Raw genomic sequence first — 15,496 nt, 5'->3', positions numbered from 1 at the left:
TATGTGAAATGCTGCCCACAGCAGTAGCGTTGTGGTCAGACAAGGTGGAATACAAACTGATTTTAAAGATGATGTTGAACTCAAATTTTAAGATGATTTGTGAGAGAGGTCTCTGTACATACGTAACGCTGGTATTTATTGTAGAAAAGCAACACGAATCAATCCAAAGAGCTGAAGAGCAGCCCTCGCTGCAACACAAGGCTGCTGCACCAGAACCACCATCTGTCTCCCTGCCGCTCGTTCGCCAGAGCCGTCCGGGCGGGTCCCGAGTCCTGCCGTTTCCAAACCCACCGGGGCTGCTGCTGCGGGGAGCGCTGGGCTGGAGATGCTGGAGCCCGGGCTTCGTGCTCCAGCGCCAAGCCAGAGGTAGAAGAAAATATGCACCAAAAATTAGAAAACAAGGCTGAAAAGTTTAAGAAAAAACGTCACTTCTTCAGAATGAGATTGTGAGCTCCCTTCACCTGCGCTGCTGACAACTGCAGCACAACCAAGCTAGAAGTTTATTGGAAGTATCGTACCAACAGGGCACGTAAAGCAGCAACAGGTCCAGCAGCACAGAATTGTTCAGACAAATCTGTAATGCACCCTCAATTCCACCTCCAGAAACATAGTCAGTGGATCTGTCTGGCGCTCCAGGGGGCCAAGGTTTTCACCTCGGCACAGCTGCCAAAGACAAATAAAACCCATGCAAACTTTATGGTATCAGTTGCCTACATGAGATCTCCAGTATTGGCATTTGGGGCTGTAATTTCCCACATAAACATATATGTCCTACTCATCCAGTCTACTCAGCTATACTCAGGTTATTTATTATGTCCAGACATTTATATTTACACATTGAAGTAAGAGTGGAAGAGAAGAGGTTCATTTGTTTTGTTTTATTTTAAAGTTCAAAAGACACTGAAGCATGGATTAGACTAAGAAATTTTATTGAAATTTGTCCAAAATCCAGTCAGGCACAAAACTGATGCATTCCACTAAGGCTTGTCATTGTGTATGGCATACAAAAAAATGCACCTCAACAAGCTGAAACATCAAATAACTAAAGTAGTGGAGTTAAGGCACTTGAGATATTTGTTAATTTAGCAAAATTGCATAAGAATAACCTTCTACTTTGAATGATCAAGTCCTTTCTGAGCCTCAGTCTAAAGCATCCAAATTCCGTAACCTCTTGAGACGGGGAGAGGCAGAAGCAGGAGACAAGAGTCTGATCCCGTTTTCCTCCGAGCAGTAACCTGAGACCAGGTGCTGAACCGCACACAGCGCACTGAGCACAACGTCTTCCCTCAGGAATCCTCAAGGCACAGGCTCTTTGTGAGATAGGAGAACACCGGGGACGGCAAGAAGCGCGCGTGTTCAGTTGTAAGGCTGACAAATCCTTCCCGGGGCAGCACTCTTTATCCTGGGATCAGATATCTGTGTCCTCCCCAAGGATAAAAACTTGGAGAAAGCAAATGAGGAATGCAAGAATTTAACCCAGTGACCCCAAATCTGACACCGATTGGTTTGTTAGGGCTCTGAGCAGCAACTTGAAAGCCCGTTAGCAACCCTTAATTCGTGCTACAAACAGCTGGTTACCTTTGTGCCTTCAGTTTGTATTTGTGAGAGTGTGAGTGCTGGGCAGTGTAAGACCCTCTTTTCCGCTCTGAGCCAACATTTATAACTTAAAATTTGCAGTCGCAGCAGGTGGCAAAGAAAGCTTTAATGAATAACTGCATTAATAACTCAGTTCTACCTGTAGAAAAATTGCCCTTCATCTGTGAAGCAGCCTCTTGCATCACACAGTAGCTGCACACTCTTCTCTAAAATGAGAGAGAGCTTTCGGAATAGGCACATTCCACACTGGAATTTGGAGTGTGCTCCAAGGGCTGCACACAGACTGAAGGAAAAGATTTCCAGGTGCATGAAGGTGTTTTCTCACCTGTGAAAAGGCACGACAGAGAAGCTCTGGCCACCTGCTGTGCACAAACAGCAAATAAAGTGATAAATACTGGAGGGAAAAGGAAATGTATGGAAAACAGATTATCAGGCTGAATTTCAAATACTGTTTCTAGTTAGTCTACAGAAATGTGGTTCTAAGCATTAATTCGGAATTTCACCAGAAGTAGAGATTTTTAAGAAGATGTAAAGCTTATGAAGTAGAGATTGCATCTTAATACTCTGTGTCCTTCAGAGCAAATTGCTTGTTACATTTAAGGCACTACGTGTCATCTTTGGTTCCGTGTTTAACTGTCTCATTCAGTGGAGAGAGAGGTAGCACGAACCATCCATATTGAGCTCTTCCATTCCATGCAATTTCAGAGTCATCGCCTTTCCAGTGATACAGATTCTGGAATCCTCTAACTCATCAGAAAACTGCAGGAACAAAAGAACAAACATTAATTTTACAGTAAACGAAGGTGTGCAACATTCCGCTTGGCTTTCACATCTGCTGAGAAAATCAGAATGAGAAGCCGGGCCTGATGTAACTATGACATACGTAGCAGTGAAGAAGTTGCTCAAGAGTGAGTGAGACAACCACATCTCACCTGCAACAACGTCAGCAGAAGGACACAAGACCACTGCATAGCCCAGAATAAAAGCTGACCAGTTATTAAACAGGGAAGAAGTTCAACTCTCTTCTGATCTTGAGAAGAGTCTTTATGAAATAAAAAGTTTTATTAGGTAGATATTGTTAATTAAGAACTGACTTCTTGTAGAAAGGGGACAATATTTGCCTATGGGATCAGCCTTCCAGACAAATTAAACTCTTTGCGGAAGCTGAGATGGTTAAGAAGCTGGTCCTCAATATGTATTTGTTCCTTCAAAATACGTAAAGCCTAATAAAACCACACAATAATTCTATACTGATCAAATACATGTCTTAAGCAGTCAAGGAATAGCGCTAGACTCTTCACAGAAGCAATCTCAACATGTACAAAGCTTTCAAGCACCAGGCACCCCCCTTATTCTCATAAATAAGGATTAATAATCAAGATGTACGAACAGGGAAGAAGAGAAAAGTTGGGGAAAAAAAAGAGACACTTGTTTTCAGTTTAAGTTGGTTGAGATATCACAATGAAATCTTTTAGAAGCTGTAATGGCATGAAAAGGAGAGTACCACGATCTTTCCTTTGGCCAGACAGAAAAATCGTGGTGTCCAAACACCATTATTTCTGGTGATTATATTGACCAATATCGCTACACTTCGAGAAGCAAGTGGGGCATTTCCAAGCATATTTCCCACCAAATCAGATTCAGCAAATAGGCCCTTTGCCTGTTTCTCCATTCTGGTTTATATTAATGTTGCCACTCAAGGACATTCCAATCGGCAGGAACAGATTCATCCATAAGCACACAGTGCAGGTGACAAAACAAACCAAACGAAAAAGACTGAGCGTGCTCCTCGAAGTGAAGCCCTCATCTGTGTTTTCCCACTTCCTCCAACAGGAGTCCGCGCGGTCGCAGCTGTATCGCACCGCACAGGAAGGCGATGACGTACCTGTACGGGTAGCCGTGGTATTTCGATCTGAAGATAGACAGCAGCCAGCTGAAGAACAACACCACCAGGCCAATGCCAGCAATACACAGGACTGCAAGAGAGGCAGAACAGCGTTTGGGTAACATGACAGCTGTCCCCGAGAACACCACAGTGACGGGGCTTTTCAAAAGCATCCTGTAATGTTTACAGGCTGGGGCAGATGAGACCTCTGTTAGAATCACCAAGAAGAACTAGATTGACACCAATTTTACTCCCAGCTCCTACTGTGAATCACTGTTACATCATTGCTGTAAGAGATAGTAAGTCCCTTCTCTCCCTCCCTAGCAAAATGCCGCAAAGCATCTTTATTTCTCCCCATCTCCCAAAAGGGCTTTGAGTTTATCTTGCAGGTTCCTGAGCAACTCCAAGTGCTGCTGAAAAACCAAACGATTCGCTTCTGCTTAGAGATGAGTAGAGTCCAAAACCCCCCAGTGTAAAAACATTTCTATTCAATAGTGTATGACAAATCTTTACTGAATATGCCTTCTCTTAGAAAGTATTAGTACTTACTTTTTCTTTTGCCCACATCCATGTCAGAAGTAGCAGCTTCATGGAGGAGAACCATTCCTAAAGTAACGCCGCCATCTACAGACACTGTTTAAGGCTCAATCAACAAAATACAACAGACTCAATATAACACGCTTGTTCCTAATCTCGTCAATCCGGCTCCCACCCCATACCTGGGGTGGTCAATCTCTTAGGAAAAATTCAAGACTTCTCAGCCAAACCAGCAGCTTTGGGGAAAAAGCAACTGAAAAGCATTCACAATGTCAACTTTTAATAGAAAATAAATACCAAGTTTAAAGTAAACTGGAAAGTAGAGTAGGCCTTCACGTAACATTTAAAATGTGCTTGTTATCTCATCTTGTCACAAAACAACATTCCTTCCCAGAGAGCTCAGCCATTGCTGCTACTGTTCTACTCCACTCACTTGCTGAGCTGGGATTTTGAACAGGAAAAACAAGAAAAGGGAGAAATCAGCAGAAATCACTCTGTTTAAGAACATCAGTGTGGCAACAGAAGAGACTTCTTAATCATGTCAAGCAGTGAAGAGGACAGGTAGTTTAAATGAAGCTTTGAAATGATGCGCCTACAGTAAGTCTGCTATTCTGTGTAGTTGTATGCTATAAAATGTAAACCGTTTGGGATTGTGAAGCTGCAAGGAGAGAGACTATTAAATAAAACAAAAACTCCTGAATGAAAGATAACAGCATGCACAGGCTGGCACAGGTGATGAGAGAAGGAAGAAGAACTTGCATGGGGAATGTTACAGATGATGGATCAAAAACATACATGGAACGGAAAAGAACACTGAATTCTAGAGTATTCTTATGACATTTTCATACAACTAAGGCAAAAATTCTCAATCTGCAAGTTTCCACTTGCCTTTCTTGATGGCACAATAGGTAGGAAGGATACTGAAGAGAAGAACAATGTGCGTTTCTGCCACAAACTGCGCTTGGCTGCTTCCATGGATATAGTTCTGTAAGAGACAAAGAGCAATGCAATTCAGAAAAGACTGGAGTCAACTTTGCCATCATTAACTGCAGCTCCAAAGCCGGGAACTGGGGTTTGCACTGGCTGTTTCAGGAGACAGAAGGTGGAGCACAAGCAATTCCATCTCTTTGGGCCATGAGGTTAAAAAGACCAGGTTTAACATGAAATTGCCAGGCTCAGCACTAGGACTGCTTAGCATGTAAGAACCAACATAAACACCTTTGTTTTGCCATTACCAATTTAGAGTTCTCATGTCTCTTCATCAGTACTGATACAATATATGTGAAAGACAGAGGAAATCAAATGTCACAGGTAACAACAACGTTGAAAACATGGAAAGAAACAGGAATGGTTAGAAGATGCACAGGAGGTCAGACAAATGGAACAGATCAGGTAATTTAAAAGAATCTGCCATTAGAACCTAAGCAAAGAAGCATCATTATTATGCTTCCTCCAACATGTAGCACTTTTTTTTTCTTTTTACATTTTGTAGATATGGGGAACAACAGGAAGGATGAAAGAAACACTTCCCCTAGTTTTGAAGGCAGGGGGAACCCCTCCATCCCCATAAGTTGTTAGCAAATCATTTGGTTACTCTCTATGCTGTCCTCTTTACCCTAGAGCACTATTTCCGTATGTCCGTAGCTTTCTGTGATTACTGGAATAATCCAAGTGTCCACACACAGAAAGACCCTGAACTCTGGGTATTCACACAGAAACCAAAGTCCCGATTGCAGCAGGTACCATCCGTCCAGCTCCTGGCAAACGCCTCAGTGCATGGAAAGCACTTGGAGCAGTTTCTAACAAGAAACTGAACGTGCTGCTACATATCGAGGTTAATTTACTGTTTACCATCAGATTAAGAAGTGCATTTCTTATTCTATCTCTTAAAAGGTTATTTCTGAGCACAGAAAGCAATGCACCTAAAAAAACACTAAGTGATATTCTAAGAGTAAGGACAAATGTCACAGAACAAATGTCACCATTCTCACGGAACTGATGAATCACTGGACCAAAGACTGTCAGAGTGACTTCCCTATCCAAATGGAATTCTAGGTAACAGTTCGAGTTATCACACAGCCATTACACAGAGTACTTTGATTTGGATTAAGATCAGTATTTGGTGATTTCTTAGTAGTAAAGCACATGTTTGCAAACAGTTTCTTCTATTTGAGCCAAGAAAAGGATAAAACTAACTGGCAGACAATCCAGATATTGACTGGAGCTCTAACACTCCTGTTTCAAACCAAACCAACCCCTGTTCTCACAGATGTGTTTTGAGAGAAGACAGATCCTCTCTGAACGCATCGGCCGCTGTCTGATCGCCTGGCTCTGTGCAGGAGAGCTCAGCATCATGACTTCAATGGGAATCAGAAAGAGAAGACTCACCACTTGTCCTGTATGGGGATTCTTATGAGCATAGGGTGGGCCTCTGATGTGGTTCCACATCTGGCCTGATGTCATTGCCAAAACAAAACACTGAAAAGGAAACACTATTTAATAAGGATTTTTTTATTTTTTCCTTTTATTTTTTTTTTCACCCAATTTCATTTCATACCAAAAAGTAAAGGTTTGGGATACAATTTTAGGCTAGGAATTGTTCTACGTTTTATTTGTATAAAAGGCATCTAATCAAGCATTGAGCTGAAAAGACGGAGATCAAATAATATTATCAGAATACCAAAAAGTAAAATTAAATGCACCTCATTTCCCTCTGCCAGGTTTAAACATCCTTCAATACAAAACCTTTTAAAACTGGAATTGCTACAAAACTTGTAACAACAGGCAGACAGGAGTTATAATTACTCACCAAAGCAGCAAATGCCCAGCCAGTTTTGTTATACAGAAAATCCAGATTGCTTCCACGCAGATACACGAGGCCCCCGATGACAGCCAGCAGCAGCCCCAGCATCAGCGGGCCGGCGTAGTTCGGTGGCCGTATCACACGAATCTAAAGAGAGGATATTTAAGTTGTTTTCCCCCCGTGGGATTACACATGACACTCGCACTCCTGCTAACAGAACCCACAATAGATTAGAGAGGAAAAAAACACCAACGCACACACCCCCAGGATTTTCTATATAATAGATCTGTCGAGGAAAGTAAGTAATGCTGCTTCCCTCGTTACTGTAATTTCAGTTTTATACATCTTTACCCTACTTAATAATTTAAAGACAGTTTTTCTTCCATAAGAACAGAAGAGGGAGAAGGAGGGTGAGTACACTGCATCCAGTTTTGGTCCCTGCTACAGAAAAAAGATGTGGACAGACTGGAGAGGGTCCAGAGCAGGGCCACAGAGACCATCCAAGGACTGGGAAGCCACCATGGAAGGAAAGGCTGACAGAACTGGGCTTGTTCAGCCTGGAGAAAAGAGGCTTAGGGGAGAGCTCATCACCACGTTCCAGTAATTAAAGAGTAGCTCCAGAGGGGCTGGAGACCCCCTTTGTCCAAGGAGTCACGAGGAAAAGACGAGGGGCAATGGGTACAAGTTACTCCTGGGGAGATTCCAGCTGGACACAAGAGGGAAATGCTCCCCAATGAGAACCATCAGCCACTGGAATAATCTCCCCAGGGACGGGGTGGATTCCCCAGCGTTGGACACTGTTAAGATTCAGGGTGCTGGGCCAGCTTGTCTAGACCAGGCTTTTGCCATGAAAGGTTGGAACATGATCCTGGAGGTCCCTTCCAACCTGGGATTCTATGATTCCATGAAAATACTAGAACACAGAAGGTAAGGAAACGTCAAGAGTAGTCACATGCCCAAACAGCATGTTGTGGACAAGAGCTATTTAGCGCATGTGCGAGCAGATCGTTAGGCACGGATCACAAGTGACACGTTTCACAGCTGGAATTTCGCGCTACGGGGGCGCCGGTGCGGGGGAAGGTCCGCACGTACTCACGTTGACGTCGGTTCTGTCGGCCACCCAACGAGCGAGCTGCTCGGCCGCGAAGCCGCGCACCTGCAGCTCGTACGTGTCGCCCCGCTTGGGCTTCCCCTTCGCAGGAAAGTTAATGAAGGTCGGAGCAGAATTCATGTTCAGCTGTAGTGAGAAAATCCATAGAAGACACAGCACCATGAAAAGTCTACTTAGTAACACACAGTTCTGTTCTGGTTGTATCTTGCAACACTGTCACTAAATCAATCAGGAAGAAGGAGCTCCAATAAAAATTACACTGTATGTTATTACAGGAAACAGAAAAAGCCAGAGGGGCCCGTTCGCTCCTTGTGCCTCTCCCAGATTTGTCAGTTCTGTTACCATTACCACCAACATGCTGCTGCCCTCTGCTCTCCTCATTCCTTCTGAGAGTGGCAGCTTTTAACCTCCCAATTATCTCTTTAATCATTGCAGCGCTAAATTTTGTACACACCTCTACTTTCTTGCCCTCAGTCCCCAAAACCCGAATTAAAAATAAGACATTACCATCTGAAATACATCTGAGCCTTCATCAAAATCCACCATAGCAAAAAAAATCTTGTTGGTGAAGGCGCTGGAGTATCGCCAGGAGTTTGCCAGGATCTGGTATTCCTCATCGGCTTGTCTGTGAAGCACAGAGAGCGAGACGCTGCGGCGCACCGTCCAGAACACGCGTTAGAGCGGCCGCGGAGCCGCAGCGGCTGCGTCCGCTCTTTGTTTAAACCCAACAGCAGGTTCTGTTGAGTCCATAAACACAGGCAGCGGTGATTTCTAAGCGGAACCTGACACAGAAGCCGGCAGTGCAGGATTTACTAGTCCACACCAAAACAAGGACAGGTGGGCCCTCTTTTCGATGTCAGGGGACAAGAAACCAATTGACTTCAGCTAACTAGGAAAAAATCCGATATACAGGCCTCTACCACCTCTGGATTAATACGTGAAAGCTATAATATGGTTAAGGATCCTGCATATTATTGTAAATAAATAAGTGCCAATCAGCATGTAATTAACAGCACCTTCTAGACTGCACGGCCAGCAGTAATTCTACAAACATTTCTTCAGCAGCTCAAGGCAGGAGAAGTTGAGTTTTCAGCCTGTCTTTCTGCAGAAGCCTGTCAGTGGGAATATCGGTTCTGCAAAGCAGCAAATATTTTAGGAGGGAAACGAATAATTAAGGACTATGTTGTTTTCTCACAGACATATTACACAGATATTGCCACACATTTAATTTCAAAGACAACCCTACTATAACGTGCCCTAGTATATTCCTCCCATGTACATGAAAGTTTATCCTACTCTTAAATTTAATTCCCTACAAAGCATAAGAGGACTGTGAAGTTCTAATTTAGGACTAAATTAAGCCCATACTTGCACACAACACATTGTCTGTGAGGCTGAAGAGCAGTGAACATCACAATCACCGAATAATTTCTGGGTGGTGCCTTCACGAGGCGTCGAAATTTGTCTCCATTCATTCGAATGACGGATCTTTTGCTCGCCCACTCCATTAGCTGGTTCACTTTTTCTGATAGCACCATCTGAAAATCAAGTCAGAGAAACACTTGGTTTGGGTTCAACCCCACCGGTCTCACAGGAGAATCCTGGAAGGTTTTTAGATTTGATGTAATAAACAGCTGCACTGTATTTCAAAAGAACACAGTCATTAAGACTTTTGAAGGCATTTACAGATCCTTTTGACAGTCATGTTAATATTATTCATTTACGTTAACCACTTAAGTATTATACACACTTTAAGCACTTAGTATTATACACCCTGGTGAGGACCTCCAGCTCACTAGTATTTTGTCATGTTGCTAACTGTAAGGTTGCTTGCAGACATACAGACTGCCCCAAGTCACGCCACAGGATTTATTTGACACTGAGCACCGCACACCATGTCGGATTCAAAACCTGCTGCAAGTGGAATCAACACTAGAGAGGGAAGTGAGCTCAACATCTAATTGCTGGGAAAAATTGCATTCAGTGCATATTTGGAGAACTCGGGAGCGCTCACTAAGCTCTTCTTTAAAAATGAGCCAATCAATTCTATATCGATATACAATGAAGTATTTGGTAAGTGACAAACCTCCAAGTGTTCTACTTCTCTACTCCTTATTAACACTCTTCTTCAGATACATTTTTTAGGGTAAGTAATAAACTGCTCTTCTTTGACTTACGACTGACACACGTAGACACCGAGGGATCTTTTTGAACCCCGGGAGTCAAGCGTGTGGGAATAAGCGGCACTTCAGTGATGACAGCAGAGGACAGTGGGTTCACCCTCCCAACCCCACACCCAGGCACACACGCTCTTACACAATAACACAAGAACCTGGGATTCAACACATTTGAAAATAAAATGTAAGGAAGGTTTAACAAAGAACTGTTGTTTTTACATAAGTGAGGAGCTGGCGCTTGACCCCAGCAGGGGGAAGGACCGAGAGACATCGGACTAAGAATCCTTAATGTAAAACACAGTCTCTTCCTGGAATACATACTGATACCTGTATATATCTGTATTTATAAGTTAATTTAGGGGGAAGTGCAGCCAAAGTACCAGGAATCCATATTCATAAGGAGAAGGGTATTGTATGTGTGGGGGCAGTCTGTGGACCCTTAAGTACCCAACCAAAGGAGAACAGGGAAGGGAAATTTGGGGGGATATAAGCAGGGACTTTTTGCCCTGTTCGGTGTGCCTGCCTTTAGGTGGAACACCCGGTGTTGCAATATCGTTATTAAAAAAATGGCTTTGCTGAGAGATTCTGCCTGAGCCTACTCCATTGGCAGAATAATTGTTTCCTACAAAAACATAAATGAGAGCGGTGTGATCCTAACGAGCCCACTGCTCCCCATCGCGCCCGCGGCCAAGCCCAAGGCCGGGCCCCGCCGCCCGCCCGCGGCCTGACGGGCCCCGGCCCGCCCTCCGCCGCCGTACGAGCTCAGCGCAGCCCAGCGCCCCCGGGCCGCACGGGCAGAGCGGCGGGCGCGGTCCCGGCGGCCTCTCACCTCCTTGCGCTTCTGCCCCGCGGCGCCCGGCCCGCCCCAGGCCGCCAGCAGCAGCAGCGCCAGCACCGCCAGCGCCGCCATGACCGCCCCGCTCCGCCGGCCCGCGCCCATGGGCAGTGACCGACCCACCGGCGCTGCGGCCCCGCCCACGCGCTTCCTATTGGCGGCGGCGCCGGCCCGCGGCTCGCGATTCGTTGAAACTGTCCCCAGCCCGGGCTGCGGACAGCCTATAAGAGCAAGGCAAGCTGGAGGCGCGCCATTGGCGCAGCCCCAGGCGGGGCGGGCTGTGCCGCGGGGACCCCGGCAGGGGGCGGCAGCGGGCCCGTTCGCCGCCCGCATTCGGGACGTGTCGCCGCTGTCCCGCTGCCGCAGCCCCTCACGCTGGGGATACCCCGGGCTTTCCGCAGCGCCTGCGGCACTTTTAAACATTGCAAACTGCTGCTCAGCCACAGTGAGCACGGGCCGCCCGGGGTCCCGGCACCGCGGCGGGGGGGGCGGGCCTGACGTCGGTAAACCCCAAAAAAACGAAAATAGGAATCTAGGGGAGAACTCCAGGGAATTCAATCCTTAGCTCCCTAAAGGTGTACGCTTGCTTAATATTATAAACGCGTGTGTATTTCTGGGTCGCGTTAAGAGAAAGACTTAAAGTTGTAAACGCACTCGGGAAATCTGCAGCCGGCGTGTAGCGGGTTACGGCTCCGGAGCGTACCCGGCGCAGAAAACCGCGGCGTTACTCCCGCTTCTCTCCGTTCTTTTCCTTAATTCGAGGACGTGTGAACTATGGAAACCGTTTCTGGCGCCGGGGGCGTCGCTGTAGTTTCTGTTGTCACTAAAATCTCTGGCTGTAGCTCTTTGGGCTGATAAATTTATAATTCAAAGGGAAAAAGAGGGGAAAAAAGAAAAGAGGAAAAAAAAAAAAAAAAAGTGGTGTCAGAAGTGGGATTCGAACCCACGCCTCCATACGGAGACCAGAACACCCAACCCGCCGCGGGAAGGCGCGGAACGCCTTGAGTCTGGCGCCTTAGACCACTCGGCCATCCTGACACTGCATTTGGCTGTTCCACTGTGAGGTTCTTAGCGCTTCCCTCATTCCGTGCCCGCCCGTCCCTCTCTCCTCAGCCGCTCTCGGGAAGCGCTCCAGAGCCTGCAGACCGAAGCGGAGCCGCCATCTCTCTCTCCCGGCTCCGCTCAGCCACACGGAGGCGGCACCTTTCCCGCCACTCCGCGCCTACATTACCCACAGCGCTCCGCTCCGCTCCGCAGCGCGGCGCGCCGGCCGCTTCCGGCGCGACCATTTTGTTTTTCACCGCTCGCCAAGGGTACCGGGGGTGATTTCCTCGTCAGCATGTTGCCGGTGGCCAGGGCCGCTCTGAGCCTCGCCGGTAAGCAGGGAGGGGGGTCTGTGGAGCGCGGAACCGCCGGGCTGTGTCGCGGGTGTGAGCAGTTTGGCAGGGGGTCTCCCTGTGAGGACAGTCCCTGAGGGGGGTGGTGAGGGCAGCTGGGGGGCTGCGGGCGGCTTTCGCCGGCCTTCCTTTGCTGCTTGCTTTTTTCCCTGCCTCTTCTAGTTGCTTTTACTCGAGCTGGCCTTGCGTTCCCTCCCTCGGCGCTTTTCCTCCCTGGTACGGCACGTCCAGGTGTCGTGAGCCGCGGGGATGAGGGCGGGCGGTGGGCAGCCCCTCAGCTCAGGGCAGGGTGACAGTTCAGTGACAGACCCCCAGCGCTTCACCCGCCCTCTCACACCTAAAATAAAGCACTTAGCGGTGGTTCTTTTGGTAGATATTCAACCTTCTTTTTTTCCTCTTTAAAACAAAACAAAAAAACTACTTGTGCAGCCTCACAGAGCGTGCTGGGGATGTAGCAGCATTATGAGTATTGTCATCATCTTCTCTAGTCACGTTTGGGTAAATGTGAATCATTGACCTGAAACGAAAGATTATATTTGTAATGTCTATGCGCAGACCGCTGTCTCATCAAATGTGCTGTATGCCGCTACTAAATGGCTCGTGTTTTGAAACTGGTGGGTTGAGTTTTCACTCTGTCTTTTTAATAAGTGTACCTTCTGTAGCGTACATTGATAACATACTTAATGCACTGTCATCTGAAAATATCCTCCTGTATTTCGCCACCATTTACCTCGTGCCAAGGCCCACAGGTACTTTCACTTCACCTCCCTCTCCTCCCATCCGAAATCCTGAAGCTGTAACAAAGGTGTGACCGTACCCATTGTCTTCAACCCCGTCCAGGACGAGCTTCATCCTGAAAGTGCTTATAGCAGGTTACACCTGCTCACAGCGTAGGTGTTTACATACAGGATTCTGAAACTTTTCATTAATAAACAAAATATTTTATTAGACAGATAATAATGCTTAAAAGCGTACTTGAACTTCCACGCTGAGGGCCTCAAGAAAACATTGATGAAAAAGGTAACCTGGAGGAATTCCTTACTGGAATTAGACTTCAGGAATAACTTTCTGGAGAGAAATTGGGAGAGCTGAAGCAAAACGCATGGTGTTCTGTATATCCTGTGTTTTGGAATCATTCCAAAGCTCTAAGACTAGAAGATTATTTTTTTCAGCTTTGCTTAAAGACTTTTAGTGCTTACGCTTGCCTCTCTGTTGGAGGGAGATGAGGATTGTGAATGTCCTGGATGTATATTTTAGTTGGTTTCCGTATTTCTGCTTCTCTTTAACGTTCGTTAGCTCGTGGAGTTCAGCGCACTGCGGTACGACAGGCTCATCGCAAACATGAGCCCAGCTTCCACGATCAGTACGGAAACCTGGTGCTCCTCGGTGGAGCCGCAGTTTTTGCTGCTGTCTGGGGATATGTAAGTCGTCCTTTTTTTCACCTCTTTGTTGTCACTTGAGCTGTAAATCTCACAAGCTGTTCAGTTTCACAAAGGCTTATTTGTTTGAAATAACCTAAGTGGTCAGAATTTAGGAGCCCTTTAGATAAGTGAATAGTAATGTGATAGAGATTAAAGTTGCTTTAGTTAAGGTTTTGATTTTGACTTGTTACTCAAATTTCTGTGTCAGTCTGTTGCTTAAAATGTAGTAGAAGAACAACTGTTCTCTATTTTACTTGAGACTTCTAAGCTTTTAGCAGAAAAATTTATAGATAGAAATAGCAGTATGGTGACAGGGCTTTATGTTCCACATTCTTTGTTCTAAAGATAGGTATTTTGAAATAGAAAACTGAAGTAGTTAAATATTATTCAATATAAGTACATTCTACTTGCTTTATTAGAATATGAATGAGATGTCATGTTCTAATACAACTAATCGAAACTGAAAGCAACAGAAATAGCCTTCTGTCAGAAGGTTTCTTTGATTTCAGAGTTAATAATCTTGATTTTTTTATGCTCCTACAGGTGTTTACAGGTGTTGGAATGGAGTGGGGCCTGTCGCCTGTTGGCAGAGTCACTCCAAAAGAATGGAGGGAGTAACAGCCTTTGCTTCTCATGAACTGGTCTAAATTTTCACTGAAAAAATCATCACACGAAGGCATTTGCTCCTTGATTACCACTTGTACAGTGGCATTCCTGGTCTAATAAACATACCTGGAAACTTGTCTGGCTCTTTTAGGTTTCCTCTTTGCCCTGTGTCTGCTGAAGTAGATGAAATAGTGTAAAAACTTGGAATAATTAAATCATATTTTAGGTGGTCGCAGTCATTCCTGTCAAGGCCAGTTATGGATAATGGACAAATCCAAAACGTTGTCTGTTTTACAGTTGTTTATTATATAGTTTTCTATTAAATAGTTGTCTGTTTGGCCAGATGTTTGCACTTAAACCTCAGGTGCTTAAATGAACCCCACGTGCATTCCCGCTGCAGAGTTCACTTCACCTCTGGCTTCTGCTGCACATCTGAAGACAAAGTTTGTATTTTCTGTTGAGATCCCCCTTTTTTTTCACAGAGGATTTTTGTGTCTTGAATCTCTCCAAGTAAGTTGCTTCTCTCTCAGGCCTTTGAGAGTTTCAAAGGACTCGGATGAGCTTTGGAGCGGGAGATGCTCCGCTGGGGTGGGCACTGTCCCCATCCTGCTCTGCGCTGATGCTGAAATGGGATTTTTCTCATGATTCTTGTGTGATCGGAATTTGTCAGGAAATAGAGGAGAGGTATACGCAGACTCTATAAACATTGGAGTGAGCTTGAATCCCTGAAAAATACATAAATATCTTGCTTTTTGATACAGCAGAGTGCATGAAGTTGTTGCCTTTACTTTTCTCAGGGATTTTAATTGCCGGTTTCTTCCCAACTTTCGCTGGAGCGAAGGTGAAAACACACATTTGACCAGCAGGTCCAGCTCGGTTTGAGCACCGTTTAGCACTGCGGTGCTTTGAGCAGCATTATCAGGTTATATCCAATGATCTGTAGTTATATCTGATGATTTATGGGTTATACTCGGTGATCTATAGGTTGTGTTCGATGGCCTCGGGTGGGAGAGCTGAGCCTGCGCTGCAGCCTTCGCCCAGCCCGCTGCAAGGTACACCTGGAATATCGTGTCCAGCTGTGGCCCCTCAGTTCCACAGGACAGGGAACTGCTGGAGAGAGTCCAGCGC

General features: G+C 45.7%; 2 protein-coding genes across 2 annotated transcripts; one reads left to right on the top strand and one right to left on the bottom strand.

Moving 5' to 3' along the window:
• Window positions 1-912: 912 nt before the first annotated feature.
• On the bottom strand, window positions 913-11,060 carry MAGT1 (magnesium transporter 1). Its single transcript, XM_082062248.1, has 10 exons — window positions 10,939-11,060; window positions 9,301-9,470; window positions 8,440-8,557; window positions 7,918-8,058; window positions 6,828-6,968; window positions 6,407-6,496; window positions 4,940-5,003; window positions 4,031-4,105; window positions 3,482-3,572; window positions 913-2,355 (listed from the first exon to the last, which is right to left on the bottom strand). Exons 1-10 carry the CDS (start codon window positions 11,047-11,049, stop codon window positions 2,340-2,342), a joined length of 1,017 nt encoding a protein of 338 aa, XP_081918374.1. The 5' UTR covers window positions 11,050-11,060; the 3' UTR covers window positions 913-2,339.
• A 1,106-nt stretch (window positions 11,061-12,166) lies between these two features.
• COX7B (cytochrome c oxidase subunit 7B) lies at window positions 12,167-14,505 on the top strand. Its single transcript, XM_082061705.1, has 3 exons — window positions 12,167-12,320; window positions 13,638-13,762; window positions 14,306-14,505. The coding sequence occupies exons 1-3, from the start codon at window positions 12,284-12,286 to the stop codon at window positions 14,378-14,380; spliced, it is 237 nt and encodes a 78-aa protein (XP_081917831.1). The 5' UTR covers window positions 12,167-12,283; the 3' UTR covers window positions 14,381-14,505.
• The last annotated feature ends 991 nt before the right edge of the window (window positions 14,506-15,496 follow it).

The sequence above is a fragment of the Streptopelia decaocto genome, assembly GCF_964273445.1.
Source record: "Streptopelia decaocto genome assembly, chromosome: 10".
NCBI classification, from domain to species: domain Eukaryota; kingdom Metazoa; phylum Chordata; class Aves; order Columbiformes; family Columbidae; genus Streptopelia; species Streptopelia decaocto.
Note: the sequence above shows the minus strand (reverse complement) of the source record. Positions and strands in the feature narration are given on the sequence as shown.

What these genes read in the sequence shown, in the direction of transcription:
- COX7B (XM_082061705.1), top strand. Translation starts at nt 12,284, where the DNA reads ATGTTGCCGGTGGCCAGGGCCGCTCTGAGCCTCGCCG. An exon ending in GGCCGCTCTGAGCCTCGCCG is followed by an intron (nt 12,321 to 13,637) that starts GTAAGCAGGGAG and finishes AACGTTCGTTAG; the next exon opens with CTCGTGGAGTTCAGCGCACT. An exon ending in TTGCTGCTGTCTGGGGATAT is followed by an intron (nt 13,763 to 14,305) that starts GTAAGTCGTCCT and finishes ATGCTCCTACAG; the next exon opens with GTGTTTACAGGTGTTGGAAT.
- MAGT1 (XM_082062248.1), bottom strand. Translation starts at nt 11,049, where the DNA reads ATGGGCGCGGGCCGGCGGAGCGGGGCGGTCATGGCGGCGCTGGCGGTG. An exon ending in ATCCCCATACAGGACAAGTG is followed by an intron (nt 5,004 to 6,406) that starts GTGAGTCTTCTC and finishes TGTCTCTTACAG; the next exon opens with AACTATATCCATGGAAGCAG. An exon ending in GCACATTGTTCTTCTCTTCA is followed by an intron (nt 4,106 to 4,939) that starts GTATCCTTCCTA and finishes CAGTGTCTGTAG; the next exon opens with ATGGCGGCGTTACTTTAGGA.